This window comes from Pipistrellus hanaki (assembly GCF_964339955.1).
Source record: "Pipistrellus hanaki genome assembly, chromosome: 18".
In the NCBI taxonomy this organism is placed as follows: Eukaryota; Metazoa; Chordata; class Mammalia; order Chiroptera; family Vespertilionidae; genus Pipistrellus; species Pipistrellus hanaki.
The window spans coordinates 12,170,100-12,190,501 of record NC_140520.1 but is presented as its reverse complement, the minus strand read 5'-3'; the positions used below and the strand labels follow the sequence as shown (position 1 = coordinate 12,190,501).

The window sequence follows — 20,402 nt, the reverse complement described above, 5'->3', positions numbered from 1 at the left end:
GGGGGTTCTCGCTGCCTTCAGAGCACCTCCTTTCTCCTTCCCCCGCTCCCAGCCAGAACCCTTCCCCACACCCCCTCCCCAAGGCGGAGTGCTCAGCCTGCGTTTACCTGGCCATTGCAGAGAACGCAGGAACGACAAGGAGTGGTCTCCATCCCGAGCAGGCAGAGGCTCCTGGGTCCCTGCCGTCCCTTCCAGAAACAGTCCAGATGGTTCATGTGCACGTGGACCTCCCCATCCTCCATTCAGGCACTGGCCGCAGAGGTGGGCACTGGAGAAGCTGGGCTCACAGGCCTGACCACCGGGCAGCCCCCCTTCTTTCTAGTCATTGGCTCCAATGGCTCCAAAGGGTATTCCCTCAGTGCTCTTCCCCTTTCTGTTCACACACACACACACACACACACACACACACACTCCTGCTTCCAGGGCAGGAAACAGGGCATCGATTCCAGCTGTTTCCTTTCATCTTTCCTTTGTCCCTATGCGGATAACCTGGGCTCAGAGACCATCAGCTCCAGGGTTGAGGGGCTATTGCGTGGTTTGGGGATGTACGTGCAGAATGTGCCTCCTATTCCAGGAAAGGCCTGAGGATATTCTGGGCAGAGCACTGACCAGGGGCTCTGACCTGGGTTATCATTTCTTTTAATATATTTTTATTGATTTCAGGAAAGAAGGGAGAGGGAGAAACATCAATGATGAGAGAGGATTCATTGATTGGCTGTCTCCTGCACGCCCCCTGTTGGGGATCCAGCCTGCAACCCAGGTATGTGCCCTTGACCAGAATCCAACCAGGGACCCTTCAGTCCACAGGCTGACGCTCTCTCTATCCACTGAGCCAAACCAGCTAGGGTGAGGGTTACCATTTCTAACAAGCTCTGGGCTTTGGTCAAGTTCTCCGCCTCTCTGAAACTCAGTTTTCTCATTGGAAAAATGGGGGGCTTGGATGAGATGCTGCATCAGATGCCTTTCGGATCTAACACTGTGCAATTCTGCTTTGCTAACCATGGAGGTTTCATAATGCTGGGATATATTACATGGAGAGGACTGGCAGAACTATGGCCCAAGAGACCTCACAGGTGGCACTTGTGGTGTTAAATTTACCACTGACAGATGTGTGGGCCTGGGTTTTGAAGACTCTAAGGCTACATCTGGGAAATACTCATTGCTTACAATTAATAAAATATAAAGCCATAATACATACATAGTAATTGGCCATGAGAAACTTAACTGTCAGACTGAATGAAAACTCATGCCTACGCATCCAGCACATTCTCTCCTTTAAGCTACTTCAGAATCAGGGTGTCTGTGTGTAAATGCACAATGACATAACCGAACGGGAGTATTTGTATCTTTAATGGCATCTGGCCATCCCCCGTAAGAAGTGGTGCCAATGGGTTCAGAAAACTCTTCTTGGCTACAGTTCTCCACCCCCATCTCTACGTTATGGGCAGCCTGGCTACTCCAACTGTTGGCTACAGCACTCTTTCCAGGATGGCACTTGGAACAGCTGTGCCCACGTGGGCCTCAAGGACTCTCCTTTTACAAGGAGGCTTCCATTGCTGACCTTTTTCCAAAGCTGACACATTCTTGGTTTACGTATGCTAATATTTTCAATTAGGGGATAGCCAAGTACTGCTGGCAGGGAGCCATTTCTTCTCTTTAAGGAGATTTTGCATACTCTCCACTGATCCATTACTTGCTAAAACAGAAACCTTATACTTCTAGAAAGAAAGCTTAGCCCTAACTGGTTTGGCTCAGTGGATAGAGCGTTGCCTTCAGACTGAAAGGTCTCAGGTTCGATTTTAGTCAAGGGCATGTACCTTGGTTACGGGCATACCCCCAGTAGGAGGTGTGCAAGAGGCAGCTAATGGATGTTTGTTCTTTCTCATTGATGTTTCCAGCTCTCTATTCCTCTCTCTTCCTCTTCGTAAAAAAAAAAATAAAAAAATAAAAATAAATAAATAAATAAATATTTTTTTAAAAAGAGAGAGAGAAAGCTTATATTTTTCTTTTTAATGTCTGAGGAAAGGCTTCATTGTTTTTTCCAGGCACCACAACCCCATGCACCTCACCAGCTATTTCTTCAGTTCCCTTTGCTGGGTCCATTAACAGAGTTCTGAGAGGCTCAGTGCTGGGTCCTTCCACCTACTCTCTTCTCCTTGGTCACCTCATGTAGTCTTATGGCTTTACTGCTGTCTCTATGTGGATGATTCCCATATTTACATCTCTGCTCCAGATCTTTCCCTCAAGCCCAAACTCAAAATCTCCATGTCAATCCAACATCACCACATAGATATCTATCAAGTATCTCATACTTCACAGATCCATAAATAAATGTCTTATCTAGGGCTTCCTGGATTGTTTCTTCACTAAGGTGCTCAAGCAAAAAAAAAAAAAAAAAAAAAAAAAAAGACATGAAGTTATCTTCTTCTCTTTCATCTCTACGTCAGCAGGTCACGTCATACAGTACCTGCCTTCAAAATATATTCTGAATCCACCACTTCTCACCAGCTCCATCACTTCCTCCCTAGTCTAAGCCATCACCATCTGTCTATAGCTACTACACCAGCCTCTTAACTGGTTTCCCTGCTTCCAATCTTGCTCCCCTGAAACTTATTCTCAGCAGTCAGGTGAGCCTCTAAAAACAAATCAGACCTGATCCAGCCAAGAAATGAGTACATATGTCCCACAAAAAGACAAGTATAATAAGTATTTTCATAACAGCTTTACTTGTAATTTAAAAAACTTCAACTGTTCCCCGTCTGCGGGGAGCACAGGTTCAGACATGGAGACCGGGCGGCCAAGCCTGGGGGCCCCGAGGGCGGGTCTGGTCCTCCCCGGCATCTCCCTGGCCGTGGCCACCAGGCCATCGTTGTCGGAGGGTCCCTGGGGCACCCCTTTGGCAGGAACAGCTCACTGCATTGTGTACCCTGGAGGTATCACCATCGGTGCGGGGGTCGTGGTGGCCAAAGTGAAAGAAAGGCTGTACCTGGTGTCTCAGTGGATAGAGTGTTGGCCTGGGGACTGATTCGATTCTGGTCAAGGGCATGTACCTTGGTTGCGGGCACATCCCCAGTAGGATGTGTGCAGGAGGCAGCTGGTTGATGTTTGTTTCTAACTCTCACTCTCCCATCCTCTCTGTAAAAAAATAAAATATATTTAAAAAATGCAAAAAATAAAAATAAAATAAAAAATAAAAAACTTCAACTGTTAACCAGAAAATGGTTAAACTTGGGTAAACTAATAGTGGTATATTCATTGAAAGGGATGTTATGTAACAAATATTTTTAAAAGCCTGAATTATTATATAAAACAGCATAAAAAGATGTCAAAAATAATGAACAGAAGCCACACCATAAAGAGTACATACTATATGATTCCATTTATATGAAGTTCAAGAAAAAGCAAATTAATCTACAGAAATAGAGGAAATAGTTACCATTTCCATCCTGGCCCCAAATTCCTCCTGTTGCATACTCTCACCTTGATTCCACTGTCCCCATCATTCACTGTATCCATTCTAACTCCAGGTCCTGCTATTTTGCCATTTAAATACCTCCCCAATGTATCTTTTTATCTTCATCCCAGCTCATTTACGACTTCATCTCTCACCTGAATTATTGCCTGATACATAACTTGGTACTTGCCCGGTCTTCATCCATCATATCTACTTCACACTGCTACTATGGCTCTAAAACACAACTCTGCCACTCCCTTGCTTAAATCCCTCCTGTGGCTTCCCATCATGAACACCTTCCCGACCAGTTTTGGCAATGAGTGCAGATATTAATTCCCTCCGCACTTTGGGCTTCTCGGCAGAGCGTGGGACAGCTAGAATTCCTGAGCCAACTGCCTCCAGCCCGAAGCAGCCATGTCCCTTGCCCTCAGTATGCTGTTTCAAATGGCTCTGTGCCATGAAGTGAAAGAGCTGAGAAGCGATTATCTGTGGGAGCTCCTAAAGTGGCTCTGACCTCATCTTGCCTTCAACACCAAACACTCAAATATCACTTTTTTTCCAGGAACTTTCTTAGACAGCCTTCCCTGTGCTCTCAAAATATGGATTTTTAAATCTTTATGGTTGAAAATATTATGTATGTTCCCTTTTCCTCAAATTGACCCCTTCTAGGCTGCCCCAGCCCCCTCTCAAAATGTCTTATTGCATAATAATAAATGTCAGTCTGTATCCTTGGTAATGACTAACAGCAGAATGGCCTTGCTCGTCTTCACATCCTCTACTGCCCCAGCAATCCTTGTAGGCACATAAAAATGTCAGAGAATGCTACAAAAGAGCAAGAGGGCCAGGCTCACCTTTTCTTGCCTAAAGTTTAGGAAAGTTTATGGTTAATAAGTCAAAACCGATAGCTGATAGCTTCGAGAAGGTGGTGATACAACCAAATTAAATGTGGTAAAGGACAGAAGAAAAAAAAAAAAGGCAGGAGGAGGAAGGAGGTGGCTAGAGTCTACTCACCCATGGGAGATCCAATCTACTCAAATCTATATTTGAGTAGATTCAAATATAACGTAAATCAGATTTGAAAATACTGAGACAAAATAGAAAGACACAAATCCCTTATCCAGGATGTCTGGTGATAGAGAAGTCAGTGAAGATTTACTGAGTTCCTATGTCCCAATTCCAACTTTGTTTTGCAGTATATGGTTCCACACATTAACATATATTTAGAGAAACCTAGCTTTCCTCCATCTCTCCTCCTGTCTGCTAGTTGTATCAACTTCCACTAGTTTATCCTTAATTTAAAAAATATAAACAAATGTATTCATTATCTATCACCCCTAGGATGGGTAGTGGTACACTATACATTGTTCTGTGTGTTACTATCTTCACTCTACATCCTGGAGATCTTTTCACAACAGTATGTAGTATCTTCCGCTCCGCATACTTTCTACTGGGCTCAGTCCTCTATTGTGTGAATGTACCAGTTTATTCAATCAGTCCCTTACTGATGGATATGAGTTGTTTCCAATCTAGTTATTACAAATAGTACTATGATGAATCACTTTGTGCATGCTACTTCATAGTTTGCCAGCATATCTCCAGTAACTTTACTTTTGTTCTCATTTAATACCCCTATGTCATTGATACTGAGTCTCCATCCTATAAACCAACTGTATAAGCTTGACATAAGGAAACAATTGCCACAGTACACAGTGGTCCAACAATTATAGCAGCACATTACAAAATAAGTCTTTAAATGTGGAATAAACACCCTCACTCCCACATTATCATTTTTCTTCCAATAAACAGACACCTCTTCTTACAAAAAAAAAAATAATAATAATGTTACTTTGTCAAGGAAAACACCACAAGGAATAAAGAAATTTAGCTTTATTTTTTCTGTACATCTGCGAAACTCTTAGGACCAACGTACTGTATTTAAAAAATTACACTTAAAAAAAAAGGCCTATGGACTCTGGCCAGTGTGGCTCAGTTGGTTGGGCATTGACCCCTGCACAGAAAGGTTGCTGGCTTTATTTTGGGTCAGGGCACATGCCCGAGTTGCAGGCTTGATCCCCAGTACGGGGCATGCAGGAGGCAGCCAATCAATGTTTTGCTTTCACATCAATGTTTCTCTGCCTCTATTCTTCTCCCTTCCCCTCTAAAAATCAATAAAAAATTCTTTTTAAAAAAAAAAATGGGATCAAGGCCTTAACCCCAGGAAACTATAGCAACTCTGATTGGTCCAAGAAATTGAAAAGATATTGGGAAGATAAAACAAGAGGAAAGAGAATGAGAAATTACTGAGGAAGGGGGCCTCGGAGTGGGCCACGAGGGGGAACTGGAGGCCGGGGAGTGGGTCTGGGTGGAGGGAGGGGCCCCCTTTGGTAGCCATAGGGTGGGGGTCGTGGAGGGCCAGTGTATCCATGAGGGGGCATCAGTGGAGGAGGTCCACGCATACCATGGGGAGGCATAGGACCTGGGTGACCTGTAAGAAGAGAAAGAAAAGTTAGTAAAAGTAAGAAATAGGAGGTAATTGATGCTGGGAGGATGTAGGGAGAGAATGGACAAGGAGAAGAAAGAGCAGGGGGAAAGGGTGTGACAAAGGAAGCCACAAGAATATAAGGAGGAGGAGGAGGAGGAGGAGGAGGAGGAAGAGGAAGGAGGTGGCTAGAGTCTACTCACCCATGGGAGATCCAAACGGAGGCCCTCGGGGAGGCATGCCCATTGGAGGAGGTCCTGGATGAGGCATGCCAGGAGGTGGTCGTGGTGGGGGCTGCCCCCCAGATCCTGGGGGCCCAGCATGGGGGTGTCCTAAGCCATGAGGGCCATGGTGGGCCAGCTGCATCTGTGACATACCTATGAGAACAGACACACAAGAGAAAGGGCAGATAAAATGGAGTGACATCAGGAAGAGTATGGAAAATAAGGCTGATTAAAAAGTGCTTCTATCCTTGAACGAATCCCAACCAACTACCCAAGCAATTCCTCCCCCACCTCACTTGCTCTTTCCATGGTTTAGGCACTAATAGTGCTGCAGAAGTACTTAACAAATGGAGTGAATTAGTCCAGCAGTCACCAACCTTTCGGACCTCATAACCGCTAATTAGTCTGTTGATAGAATTTGGAAAGGTGGCAGAGATACTATCTAAGCAAAGACCTATTTTCAAAGGATGAATAAGAATTTTTCAGATGGGACAGAATAGGAATAGAACATCAAAGGCAGAAAAGATTACAATCATAGGTGTGTTAAGCAACAAAGTTCCAAGAGAACCAGTAATTTCGTTAACCATGGGCCAGATCAAGAAAAGCCTAGAATGCTATGGCAATGAGTCTGGAACTTCTCTGTAGATAAAAGGAAACAATCGAATAATTTTTAATAAGTATGTACAAATATGTGTTTTAGAAAAATAACTCTGTGAAACTCTCAAAGATAGAGAAAATTGGAGTCAAAGTGAGAGGAAGTTTCTATGATAAATTAGATGTGAAATAATGAGGGTACGATGCCCTCACCAGTGTGGGTCAGTAATTAGACTGTCAGCACACACACCAATCAATGTTTCTCTCTCTTTCCTCCTCCCTCCTCTCTCCCTTCCACACTCTCTAAAAATACCCTTGAGTGAGGATTAACAAAAGTTAAAAGAGAAAGAATCCTATATATTTAAGAACTAATATGCTAATGAGACAACAGAACAACCTTCCGGAAGGGCCAGTAGGGCTACAAAGGCCTACTCTTGCACGAATTTTGTGCATCGGGCCTCTAGTAAGGGTATCAGAGCCTGAAATCAGGCACTGGCAGTCAGGGCAGATGCCACAGATAGAATAGTCAAACATAGCTCCAAGATTTCTGAATTAAGCACCTGCAAACAAAGAATACTAGAGGAAGAATATACTTAATCCTGCTGCTGAATGGACAGCTAGAAAAGTGGAGCTGTCCATTCAGGAGCAGGATTAAGTGTACAGAATGTTAATAATCATGAATCAGAGATACAGATCCAGGAGGCATCGGTGTGCAAGTAATGAAGCTACACAAATAGAAAAAGAGAGTCTACTAAAGTGGCTGGGCTTGAGGAGACAGAAAGATAAAGACCCAGAGAAATCAAGAGATAAGCTTTTGAAACAAAAAGACATGGACAACTCATAGACACAAACAGTATGGTGATTACCAGAAGGAAAGGGGTGGTGGGAGGTAGAAATGGGTAAAGGGGGATAAATGGTGAGGGGATGCATTACAGAATTGTACACCTGAATCCTATATAATTGTATTAACCAATGCTCCAATAAATTCAATTAAAAAAAAAATTTTTTTTTTAAAGGCATGGCTAGTTCTGAGTAAGAACAAAGGTCAAACTAGTCAAGGAGCAGAAGTGTCCCCTAGATTTGGCAAATAGATCACTCACTGCTTTGGGGTAAAAGTCAGAGGAAACAAAAAACAGTAAATATAGTTATACCCTTTATAAAAACGTAAACGGAGACAGGGTGGTAGTTGTTAAAGTAAACAGACATTTTGTGTTTCTTCTTATAAAATAATGTCTGAAAGTTCAGCTCTGGAACTATCTATTGTTGTTAAAGGAAAAAGGGCAGCAGCATAGGTGGTGACAGAGATCTTCTTTCAAGCTCATCCCTCCCTTTCCCAGCAAACACCTACCTGGATGGGGCATCCCACCGGGTGGAAATGGGTGCGGATGTGTGTGTCCGTGTCCAGGATGTCCAGCCCCCGGGGTTCCTGCTGAAGGGGGCCCATGGCCTCCAGCCCCAGGAGGCATGGGTGGTGGGGGCATGGCTGGGGGTATCCCCGGTGGAAGCGCTCCAGGAGGTGGCACTGGGGGTGGGAAGGAGCCAGGAGGAGGCATGCCTACAGAGGAAATGGAAGAAGAATTAATGACAATGAGGAGAGAATGTCTTTAAGGAGCCTGTTTCAGTGTGGCCTCTCCATGTAGGATGAGTTCTTCTCTCCTCCTCCCAGCTCTCTAAAAAAAGCAATGTTAGCCGATACAAACAACTTCAACTTCCTGGAGAAATAGCAACTTTTCTCCCCATCACAACCATCGCACTTCAATCCTCTCACCACCCAAGACTCAATGTCCTCCTTTATTATCCTTTGTCCTTCTGCCTGCCCTATCCACCAAACCCAAAACCAACACGTTTTGAATCAAAAGCTTTACCTGGTGGAGGAAGCCCAGATCCCAGTGATGACACTACAGGATTGGGGGCAGAGGGTGGCGGCGGGGCATCTGCAAACAGCTGATGAGGGCGATCAGCCTGGGAGAGTGGGTTCTGGGCCGCCAGAAGCCGTTCGGCTGCTGAACCGTGACGTTCACCCTTGGAGTCCTTCTTGAAGGCATAGGACACAGTGATAGGGCGGTTACAGAGGTACTGCCCATTCATAGCTTCAATTGCTGCGTCCGAAGCATCAAACGAAGCAAAATTAATAAAGGCATAACCTTTGGAGTTGCCTGTGTCAGGGTCCCGCATAATCTTGGGGGTTTGTAAAATGACCCCGAAGGCGCTGAAAGTATCGTACAGCAACTTCTCATCAATCTCCGGGTCCAGGTTCCCAATGAAAATGTTGGCCCCCACATCCAGGTTCTTGTTGTGAGCTGACGCTTTGTTCACCCGGATTGGCTTCCCATAGAGTTTGATCATGTTCATGATCTTAATGGCATAGTCAGCATCTTCCTCGCTCAAGAATTCCACAAAGCCATAGCCTGGAGAAGTGGAAGGGAGGTTAACTTAAGCAAAGTGGTGCAAAATGGGGTCTAGCTCATCCACCTTTGAAAGCACCAAAAAATAAGAAATAATAACCTCTCTTCAATTGAGAACAGTCCCAGAAAACAAACTGTGCACAGACTTGAGAGACAGGTTGTTTATTCCAAAACAGTCGTGAATACTGCTGGGATTCTCAAAGCGCAGTTTGTCCCCTCGGTACATAAATAACCCCTCTTGCCACGAACTCACCTTGGTGCTGGCCAGTGACTCTGTCCTTTGGCATGTGGGTGTTAACCACTGGCCCGGCCTGGAGAAACAGCTCCCACAGCAGCGGTTCGCTCACCTTCTCGTCCAGGCCCCCCACGTACACAGTGGCATCTGGACGACGGGAGAAGGTTAGGGCAGAGATGAATCGACAGGAAAGGAGATGACAGGCACATGAAGGTGAAAACCAAGCGGGGTAATTAGGGGGTGGAGACAGGGTAGAGGAGCAAAAAGACAACAACCACAAAAGACCCGTTAGATTAAGCCCAGACACCTCCCTTTCTACAGGAACTACAGAACCTTCTTAAGACTAACTTAGAGTTCTGCTGTAAATTCTCTTTACAGCTTTTTTTTTTTTTTTTTAGTCAGTGGGAAGGCAGAAGATGGGACATAGAAAGCATCACACTTACAGGCCTTAGCCTGAACCCGGCCTCCCCGCCCCCCGCCGGCACCGGGCTGGTCGCGCTCCCCCGCCCCGGGGAATCCCAGTCTCCCGCCCGGACGGAAACTCTGGTGGCCATAGTGGGGCCTCTCAACCCCCTAAGCCCATTCCCGCCTCGTCCCCTCCAATCACCCTGGTTCCGCTCGGAGATCGGCCCGGCCGCCATGGTGAAAGAGCTCCCGCCGTCTCCAGGCAGCGACTCCGCCCTCCGACGTCATCACTACTTCCACTTCCGGGGCGAAGGCCGACGTAGCGGGTGGGCGGGCCTTGGCGGTGGGAGGAGCCGGAAGCGGCCGCGGCCATCTTAGGAGCCGCCGTTACCGGGTGCGGCGTGGGTGTCCGCTGGCGCTGAGGTGACCGCGAGCGCCACGGGCGAGGGAGGCAGGACGGGAACGGCCAGACCCACTCGTGGTTGAGTGAGACGTTGCAGGATCACGCTGTTTCCAAAATGTAAATTCGAAAACTAAAGGAACAAAATTTTACTTTTCATGTATGTTGTTTCCCCAGAGAAGGGTGTGCCGAGCAACTCCCTCACCCCAGGACAGCGCGGAGCCGACCTGCGCTAGAGTTAAATTTTTTTTGTCTCCTTCAAGGGAGGAATTGCAGAGCGTCGCAGCTGAAGACGTCTCAGCTTGCCTCGCGGTCATTATTTAGGGGGTTCCGGGGGACCCCAGGCTTACAGGTGCGGTGTGACCAAAGCTGAGGGGTGGTTGACATTGAAGCCCAGAGGCTTCGACCTCCCGAACATTCCTGGCCCCAGCAACCACGAATTGGTGTGCTTTTGCACCACCTGTTCCTAAATGAGAGGCGCGGAGGAGAAAACTTTCCAAATTGCACGTGAAATTTGCAGAGCCTCACCTGACCCATCCCTTATTTCTTTATCAATAACTTGGTGAGTGCAATTCTCTCTTGGGTCACACCCACCCTACACCTAGGATCCTTGATTCAGACACAAGAAACAATGCCAGCAACAAGTATAAATACTGCGCTTTAATGAACTCCTTAAATAGAAATTCACTACAAAAATATACAATTGGAAGAGACAGGGTGTTTCCCATATCCACTCCATGCCCATAGGAAGCTCCAGGAAGAAGTAGAAATTGGAATTAAAGAAACAGCAAAAGGAGGTGGAAATGAGGTCTGAACTCAAAATTAACAGTTGGATATCCAAAAGGGATGGAATTTGCCAGAAAAAGAGACAGGTGATCATATTTTGGTTTGTTTTTGTTTCTTTGTTCAAATCACAAGACACTATATACAATCTTGAGGAACTAAACAGGACAGAGCAAGAGTTGTAGGTAGCACCACCCATCTGCAAAGTTAGATCTTGTTTGAAGGCTGGAATGTGAAAGCTGAGGCAGCAAGACCAGATGAGAAAAATGGAAAGGATTAGACAGAACCCTCTCTCACCCCAGACCACTTTTGCCCTGCCCATAAGAAAGCCAGCAATTTCAACAGGATTGAGAGAGAATGGGATTTGGATCTCTTTTGTTGGAGTGATCCTCGGGAGATATTCTTGGAGTCCATTTCTTTAATAGCTCCTGAAGACAGGATAGCTCATCCTGGAGGCCAGTGATGGTGGGAGCTGAGAGGCCCATCTGGGAAGGGAGTGAAGAGAAGTAGAGGAACAGTATTATTGCAAATCTAGCTCTCTGCTTCTGAAACCTGTCCACTACTTCTGGCATCTTTAATTCTCTTTCCCCCCTCCAACTATGCCCTAGGTTCCACTTGATCTGAGCCCCAAGCAGTTTTCCCAACCTACCCATACTCCCAAACCTAGCCACTTTGATACCAACATGAATGGTTGTTCACTTCCCAATTTCCTCAGCCTCTTGCTTTTCCAGCTCCTGGAAACATCTGGTTTCTCCTAAAACATCTTGTTTCTCCTATAACATCTGGCTCAGCAGTCAAACCCTTCTCCCACTCCCAATCCCTGTCTTCTCTTCTCACCTGGACCTCAGGCCTTCCCCTTAGGTAGCAGCGTCTCCAGAGCCTGATCTGGGGTCCCAAATACCCAGGCAGCAGCAGCCCTGCGGGTAAAGGGCAAGCTCCCCAATGGGAGGGGAGCCCCCACTCTTGATCAGCTAGACTTTCCGAAGAGATAGCAGGTCGAGGGAGCCAACGTGAAGAGACTGCCAGCAGGGAAGGGCTGTCCCGCCAAGGACAGAGCTGATTCAGGGCAGTCAAAGCCCCTCTAGAGAAGAGCCACACAGAGCTGGGAGGTCCAGGAACCATGAAGCTTGGCTAAAGGGGAAAGGAAAATCAACGTGACCTAGAAACCAGATGAACCCAGTTTTCCCAAATTGGGTCAGGAAGGAATGTCCAGCTGCTACTCACTGCACTGGTGGTGGAACTACAAGCCTCCCACTGAGAACTCTATTTTTCCTCTTCATTAGGTTTCAAAACAGACCTTAGGACTGATTAAAGTTGATTTTAGGAAAACTTGTAAAATGTATGTGTGAGACAGAAGATGATGAGGACCAAAAGGATGCCCACTGCTATTCTAGGATTTCTATCTTCCTGGGGACAGGAACAATAAGTGATAGTTGTAGGAGTAGGATAGCTTTCCCTGAGGAACTTAGACACTATATCTTTCCACCCACCACCACCCCCATCTAGTAGGATGAGCCTGTGAGAAAGTCAAGGGACTTTAGGGAGTTCAGACACATCACCTGCTGTCTAGGGAGCCAGGAATCTTGGCAGTGTTCGGGGTCATAGCCAGGATTATGGAATTGTAGTATCTGTTCCTTGCTGTAGCGTAAATCCCAGTCCCAGACAGAGAGCTGTGCGTTAATAGAGTTCCCATCTGGGGGGTGGGAGTACCCTGGGGTATAGACTTGCGTATAGGAGTTGAACTGTACAGAGGAAAACAAAAAAAGGTGGTTAAACAAAGAAAAAAAATCTGTAGATATAAAAGCCTAAGTGACCGACCTTTTGATGGGTAGCTATGACACACTGACCACCAGGGAGCAGACGCTCAATGCACAGGCATGGAAACATAGAACAGACTGATGAATCTCAGAGGGAAAGGGAGTGGAGAAGGGCAGAGAGAGATTAACCAAAGATCTTACATGCATCTAGAGGCCCTGTGCATGGATTCATGCACCAGTGGGGTCCCTTGGCCTGGCCTGCACCCTTTTGCAATCTGGGACCCCTCAGGGGATATCAGGCCAGGCCGAGAGACCCCACTGGTGCACGAATCAGTGAGTCTCTAGTGTATATATATATCCCTTCTCACAGGTCTAGAGAGAAATTGTGAAATGCTCAGGAATGAGCATATGATTCACCCTACATATGATTCCTGGAATAAGAATCATATTTAGGGTGAAAGTCCAGGAATCATATGTAGGGTTAAAGTCCATTCCTGAGAGAGAGCACCAACCTTCCCCTTTCTAACCCACAGACCTCACTTTTCATAATCAAGACTAAACTCTGTGAAGTACTTCTCAATGGGAGGTGGAGGAACATGGAAGACAAGTGAAAAATAGAAGTCACTGACCTGTCTACTCTGCTTTCCACGCTCCCAGGGATTGTCTCTCAAGAATGTAAGTGTGTCAGGAACCCTGACACTGTCATGAAGAGCAACAAGGAAAAACTCGGAGAATTCAAACTCAGCTGGAAACTGCTGGAGGAGCTGCCAGACACAATCAAGGAAGAGGAGAAACACCGGGGCCTGAAAAAAAGGTAAATTAAGAGAATGGAATGGACTATAGGAAGCTAAGAGGGGAAGATGACAAATGAGAGGGACACAGGGAACAGGGGCTACTATGGAGATCAGGAAATGGAAATCTGAGTTGATCATAATAGGGAGTGTGATCCCTCATTCATCTGAGTTCTCCCTTCAAACTCAGCCTAACCTCATGACCCTTCAGACCTTATTCATGTCCAGTGGACTATACTATATCATTTTCTGATCCTCTTTTTAAGTAATACTGGCCCCCATCCCAATACCCTCACAAAATGTTCTCACCTTTTCACCGGCCCCAGTTACCCCAAGTCGGGTCAGGAATGGATGTCCAGCTGCCACCCACTCTCGCTGCACTAGTGATTGGAAGCCAAGCAGTGTTCGGGCTTCAGGGGCTGAAAGCAGCTGGACCAGTGAAGAGAGGAGGCCATTGAAATCACGATCGCCACGCTCTGGTGATAAAGAGGGAGAAGGGATAAAGAAGGAGGTGCCAAGAAACTAGGGCAGAAGAGAATGAGAAAAGAAAACATGGCAAGAAGTGAGAAGCACAGAGGGGGAAAGGTTTTGGATAGGTAGAATTGAGAAGGCACATAGAAATAAAGAAAAAACAAAGACCTTGAATGATTCACTTTCTAGACTCCACCTGGATAGAAATACCCAGCCTCACATGTAGGGGGCAGCATTATAAATCTCAAATCAGCTTCCATATTGTCCTTCCCATCCCAACCCCAATCCCTATCCATATTGGAAGAATAGGAACAGAGGGCAGAGAATCCTTCTGTTAGGGACCACAAGCTGTGGTGGGGAGGCAGAGGTAGCACTAAAGGATGAGTTAGAGCTCATGGGTAGTTCCTAGTAAAGGAAGAAGAGGATGCTAGCACTAGAAGGGTATAAGCTTTATAACGGGTGGGGAATGTCTGGCCTGTGGGCTATATAAGGTCCATGAAATCATTTGGTCTGGCCCTGCCAAGGCACTAGAGGTGAGTAAATTAAGTGTTTGAACACATATAGCAGGCTAATTTTTAAGTTGATAATTTTGTATGGCCTGAGAATGATGTTATAAATATCCAAACAGCCCTTGGCAGAAAAAAAAAAAAAGATTCCCCACCCCCGCCTTATATATTTCGCTCCTTGAGCCCAATCCAGTTAGGTAGATAAAGGAAAAACTCAATTAATGAAGTGATTTGACCCAAGAAACTCACCTTGAAGTACTACAGAGCGAACTCTTGATGTCACTAAGACTGAAATGTCACTGGCCTTTCGAAGGCAAGACCTGCAGATGAGGAAGAGGAGGGAAGAATAAGCCTGGAAAAGAGGAGTGAAGGGTCATGGGATAGAATAGAGGCCAACTCCAAAATCCTGCCTTCTCCTTCTAAGGAGCATGAAATAACAGCCTTCTTGGGAAACAAAGGTGAAAAATTAATGGAAGGCCACTTAGGAATCCAAGTTAACAGAAATTTGGGGAGGGTTGAATTATAAGTCATTTTTAGAAAAAGAGGGAGTACCTGACATAGTCCAACCATCGTGTTCCTTCCAGGGCTGAGAGCCATTTATCCTCAGATACAGATGAATCTGATGGATAGTAGAGGGGTCAGAAGGGCAAAGAGATCAGAAGAACTCGGGATTCAGGATTCAGGGTCTATAGCCTGAAGAGTTAAAAATAAGTTGGGTAGTGGTTGCCTTGGACTGGGAATAGGAATGAAAAGTAACTATATAAATGGCCATGAGGTTTCAAAAGCTAAAATTGTGGTAATGTTTGTACAAAATAGTAAATTTATTGAATTGTATACTTATGGGTGAAGGATGATTTTTATGCTATGTAGATTATTTATAATAATAAAAGGGTAATATGCTAATTAGACCAGATGGCTTCCAAACGTCATTCTGGACGTCCTTTCTGACCAAGCCAGGGCCCACAGGAAGCAAGCCCAGGTCCCAGGTGTCTGTGGTGGCTGGAGGAGGGAAACCCGGGTCCGGGATGCTGGAAGGAAGCTGGTGCTGGCAGCCAGGGGAAGGAGTGCCTACTCTTGCACGAATTTTCATGCATCGGCCTTCTAGTATCTCAAAGCTATTAACAAAAGAATGCGTTGGGGTCTGGAAGACAGGAAATTAGTATGTGGGTGATGGGAGAGTTGAGTAGAAAACTAAAGCTCATTGGGCTGAATGGTGGTTGCTCATCATATCAGGCAAATGGAAAGCCAGGATAGGGTCAGCAGACCTACAGGTGGGGTAAAGGGTTAAAGGTTATTCTTACCAGGCAGACAGAGGGCCCTCAGCCTCAAATGGGCAAGTTGGACATCTGCAAGACTAGGCAGCTCATCCATAGTGTCAACCAGGACAACGTCAGAATGCCCAGCCTGGAGCATAGACTCCACTGCTCTGGAGAAGAAAGAGTCAGAAAGTAAGGGAAGGAGCCGAAACCGGTTTGGCTCAATGGATAGAGCGTCGGCTTGGGGACTGAAGGGTCCCAGGTTCGATTCCGGTCAAGGGCATGTACCTTGGTTGCGGGCATATCCCCAGTAGGGGGTGTGCAAGAGGCAGCTGATCGATGACTCTCTCATTGATGTTTCTAACTCTCTATTCCCTCTCTTCCTCTCTGTACAAAATCAATAAAATATATTAAAAAGAAAAAAAAAGAAAGTAAGGGAAGGAGTCTGCTTTGAACACCTAACCTTTAATTCTCATAAGACTTCCCTCACCTGATATCCTCCTTGTTAGGGTCACTGGCTGTGTAGAAACCTCCACAGCGGAGAAGATCACTACCCCCAGGGTGATGCCAGGACAGGCGCTTCAAATGGGTGAGAGGAGAATCACTGTGGGAGAAACTCTTAGCCCCACCTTACCCTTGCCCCCACACTGACCTCAGAGGGATTCCCTCCCTTCAATGACCCCTGACCTCCCCAAACCCTCTAATCCCCACCCCTCACACTGACCGGTCCACGGCCCTGATGAAAGTGGCCAAATGCTCTCCTGACCTCACTGTCCAGAGTTCGGTTAGGGACCCAGAAGTAACGGGGGAGGCTGTGAAATTGAGAGTTATGTCACATTTTGATCTCATAACGCAAACCCATGTTTACAAGGAAGGTGCTTAGGAGGTGATCATTCCAAGTGATATCATATTTAGAGATCTTGGAGGTAAGGAGGATAGCTTTGTGGAGTGTGTGGGAAGCATAGCTTAAGAGTCAGAGAACTATGGGAGGATAAGAAAGGCTACAGCAGTTGGGGTAGACTAGGGGATCACCTGGTGGCTACGTCGAATCTCTCATTGACAAGACTAACCCGCCAGCCTTTGGCACCCTGCTTTTTCCTCTCGGTCTCCCAGTCTTCTGATGTCTCCAAGAGGGGAATAGGTGATTTTCTGGAGCCAGAACTCTGGCCTAGGGCAGGAGTGAGGCACAGAAGAGAAAGAAGACAGCTTCTCAACCGGCCTCTAATTTTTCAGACTCTATCTTTTCCTTATCCCAGAGCACCCTCACTTACCAGTCTTGCTCAGGGCTATCCCTGAGTACTGTTGGGTTTGACTGCTCTGAGCTCTGGCTTGGGCAATGGCCATAGTCACCTGGGGAGGAAAGTACATCATCCTTTTGGCTCAGACTGAAGTGAAAAGGAAATAGGGTGTGTTGCTTCATTGTCTTTGCCACCAACAGAGAACAATAACACAGTCCCTAACGAAGGGAGCTTCTTAGTCATGGGGACTGGGGTCAAGAAAATAGATCTAGAATCACAGAATGGTAATTCTGGAAGGAATTAGGAATATTCTCCTCCAACCCTCCCTATTTTTCAAAGGAAGACACGTGCCCACAGTCATTCATACACCTGTTAATTGGCAGAGGCAGGCTAGAATTCAGGCCCAGTATTCTCATTATACTATCATTTATCCCAGCCTTTTAGCCACTCCTTGAGGAAAGAGGCAGAGCGAATGATGAAAGGGGTCCTGGGAAATAAGGGAGTACTGGGAATTGCCAGGGAAAGGATCCCAAGGTTCTCAGGGAAGGAGGGGTTCTTAGGTTGGGAGCCTCTTACCTGAAAGGCCTGAGGCTCTAGTCCTCCAGCCTCAAAACCAACTCTGAGCAGCCGGAAGTCTCGGCCGTGAATCAGGATCTCCTCAGGGATAAATTTAAGCAGGGACCCTGGACGGTGGAGTTGGACTCGAGACAGGCTACTCACTGAAGTCAAGAATTAGAGAGCAGTGTAGCCATGGATCAGGGTCCCTCTAGGAGGAACTCCTCATGCCCATCCCACTGCTTCCCTGCTGTCCTCTAAGAATAGAGGAAGGATTGAGTAGGGTAGCCAACACCCCCAGGGAGCCCCTTGACCAGCCCCCTCACACTTACCAGCCTCTAATTGCCCAATGTTGACCAGGGCAAAATCATAATCACTGCTTAGGGGAGTCTCCTAGAGGAAGCATATGATATGCTAAAGACATCTCACATCCTATCTTGGTAGCCCCTCACCTTTCTAGAAGAGATCCCATTGATTATCCCTGATGCATTCCAAAGAGAGCCTTTAAGAATAACTCTCTAGCTGGTGTTGCTTAGTAGTTAAAACACTAACCCACACACTAAAGGGTCTCAGGGTTTGATTCCCAGTCAAGGCATATACCTGGGTTGCAGGTTCAATCCCCACCCTGGTCAGGGCGCATGTAGAGACAACCAATCGATGTCTGACTGTGTCAGTCTGTCTGTCTGTCTGTCTCTCTCCCTCTCTCTCTTTCTCTATCTCTATCCCCGCCCCCCTTTCTCTCAATCTTTCTCCCCCTCCCTCCCTTTCTTCCACTTTCTCTAAAAATCAATGGGAAAAATATTCCCAAGTGAGGATTAACAAAAAAAGAAAAAAATTTCCAAAAAAGAAATCACACACTTCCTGTAATGTTTGTCTAAATCCTTCTAGACTCTGCTACCTATTCACACTAGCTGTCATTTACATTGGCCTAACCATCTCACCTGATGTCGCTGCCATCCATAGGGCTGGAAGGTGACCCTCAAGTTGGTACAGATCAGGGTTCCAGGCAATTCAGGTTCCAGCCCCTTCCGCACCCCTGGGGCCCATGCTAGGATCTGCTCCCCTACAGGAAAAGCCAGGTTATGACCATTCCAGTGTTGCCCACATGTGTACAACCACTCTGAGACAGGAGGATCTAAAGAGGAAAGATTAAGATCCTCCTCTAACTCCTAAGAATGAAAGGTTATGAGAAGAGAATTTGTAATCTTCTAGTGTCTAGAACAGTGCCTGGCACATAGTGGGCACTTACATATTTATTGAAAAAGTAAATGAGAAAAGGGGTAGCAGGGTCAAGGTCCAAGCTCCCAGACAGTTCTGTTCAGAGAAGAGAACAAGCCACAAGCAGAAGCAGCACTTTGAGCCAGGAAAGGAATATGAAGGTACCTTTAGTGAAGGTATGAAGCAATATTTGAGTAGGATGAAATTTGAAGTCGTTTCTGAAGATCAGAAATACTGAAAGGACATTATTACCTGGGAGGCATCCAGAGGCCAGGCAGCTGCCAAGTTGAGGATTCCTGGGCTCTGGCATTCCACTCCCCTGGACAGACTGTGGTCCAGAGGGCTGTGAAGGGTGTAGCGTTATTCCCCAGGCCTCTCCAACCCTGGGGTCTTGGATTAACTCAGCAGCCACGTTTAGAGGCCTACACTCAGACTCAGGGGAAACTGAGATCAGTGGCTGTGGGGAGCTCAGGACCCGGGCTGGCAGACAGTGAAGGGAGGGGCTGGTTAATGGATAATGAGACGATGAACTTGAGACTGAAAAAGACAGGCCAAGCTTCATCAGCCAGAGAATATGAGACACACCCTCCTCTTGCTCTAGATCCTTTTCTTCTATTTCCACATCCTCCCTACTCACACCCTCTGACCGACCAACCCTCCCCACAAGCCCAACTTCCTCTCCTTACCCCCATCTCTGGCTCTTCCTTCTGGGGGGCGATGTTGAAACTCTGGCCCCTGCCCCCCCACCACATTTCTCCGGCTCCATCCGGGGACGGAGCAGTTAAAGGTGGGAAACTTCAAGGATGCTCAAGCCCCTTGGGGAGAGGCTGAATCTTGTAGCTGAGAGGAAGGAAGTCAGGGATGGGATCCGGGCAAGGGAACTGTCAGGGCAAAGGAACGTTTGAGGTGCATGTAGCACGATTTGGGGTCTTTGAAAGCTGTGTTCAGCTAGAGGAGGCTCCTCGGAAACTTCAGTCTGGAGAGGGCGGGAGAGATGCCCAGCCCCTTAAAGGAGCATACACACCATTTTGGGAAAGTGGGAAGGAATTGGAGGAGCCTGGGAAGGGTGAGGAATCCATGGGGAACTGGAGAAAAATACCCAGATTCCCTTCTTTACCCTTACTCCCAAATCCTGTTCACTTCTTGTTTATGAGAATTGGAGATTGAGGGGGAGCAGTAATACTGAATATTAAACTGGAACAATTTGAGCCACTTCTCTAGACTGAGTGATGGCTTCCCTGGGAAGCTGTTTTTTTTTATATCTTAAAAGGAGCGAGGGTGGAAGAAGTGGGAGGAACACAAAAACAGTTAAGGCCTTCTTACAGCCTCTCCAGACAGAACTACCAAAAGGGGTGAGAAGTAAACGGAAATTGGACCTCAGGATAGTTTTGCTTGGGGAGACCCAAGAATTAGGGATGGAGATGAGTTAGTGTTTTTGTTCATCCTTCTCCAGAGCATGAAACATATCTTGTATGCACAGTGCAGAGGAAAAGGCAAGAAATTGAAATCTCTCCAGGATGCAGACACAAGTACAGGTATGTTTATGTGCAAGTTCTAGGGTGGAGGTGGGAGGCCCAAGGAAAAGATCTCACCAACTTAATCCATCACACACACACATGCACACATACCTG

At 46.5% G+C, this 20,402-nt stretch overlaps 2 protein-coding genes and 1 long non-coding RNA gene across 6 annotated transcripts in view; 1 reads left to right on the top strand and 2 right to left on the bottom strand.

The window, feature by feature from the left end:
• Window positions 1-5,326: 5,326 nt before the first annotated feature.
• On the bottom strand, window positions 5,327-10,126 carry SF3B4 (splicing factor 3b subunit 4). The gene is made up of 6 exons (XM_084866640.1): window positions 9,999-10,126; window positions 9,410-9,538; window positions 8,617-9,159; window positions 8,100-8,306; window positions 6,137-6,310; window positions 5,327-5,939 (listed from the first exon to the last, which is right to left on the bottom strand). Exons 1-6 carry the CDS (start codon window positions 10,030-10,032, stop codon window positions 5,752-5,754), a joined length of 1,275 nt encoding a protein of 424 aa, XP_084722766.1. The 5' UTR covers window positions 10,033-10,126; the 3' UTR covers window positions 5,327-5,751.
• A 710-nt stretch (window positions 10,127-10,836) lies between these two features.
• MTMR11 (myotubularin related protein 11) lies at window positions 10,837-19,766 on the bottom strand. Of its 4 annotated transcripts, none has more exons than XM_084866635.1 (17): window positions 19,458-19,765; window positions 19,024-19,114; window positions 18,495-18,616; window positions 17,886-17,946; window positions 17,575-17,717; window positions 17,032-17,110; window positions 16,793-16,928; window positions 16,485-16,572; window positions 16,251-16,339; window positions 15,806-15,930; window positions 15,057-15,123; window positions 14,754-14,824; window positions 13,837-14,003; window positions 13,366-13,539; window positions 12,539-12,721; window positions 11,817-12,110; window positions 10,837-11,464 (listed from the first exon to the last, which is right to left on the bottom strand). In XM_084866635.1, the coding sequence occupies exons 1-17, from the start codon at window positions 19,521-19,523 to the stop codon at window positions 11,318-11,320; spliced, it is 2,103 nt and encodes a 700-aa protein (XP_084722761.1). In that variant the 5' UTR covers window positions 19,524-19,765; the 3' UTR covers window positions 10,837-11,317. The 4 variants fall into 4 exon arrangements, 3 of the variants coding, with proteins under 3 accessions (XP_084722761.1, XP_084722762.1, XP_084722763.1); XM_084866636.1 differs by having other exon boundaries at window positions 17,575-17,681; XR_014793403.1 differs by lacking the exon at window positions 10,837-11,464 and having other exon boundaries at window positions 11,976-12,110; window positions 12,204-12,721; window positions 19,458-19,766.
• The window catches only part of LOC311613157, a 55,962-nt gene continuing 48,975 nt past the window's right edge, over window positions 13,416-20,402 (top strand). Inside the window, exons 1-2 of the long non-coding RNA XR_014793404.1 lie at window positions 13,416-13,550; window positions 20,225-20,306. This is a non-coding gene — a long non-coding RNA (uncharacterized lncRNA). The remainder of the gene's footprint in view (window positions 13,551-20,224; window positions 20,307-20,402) is intronic.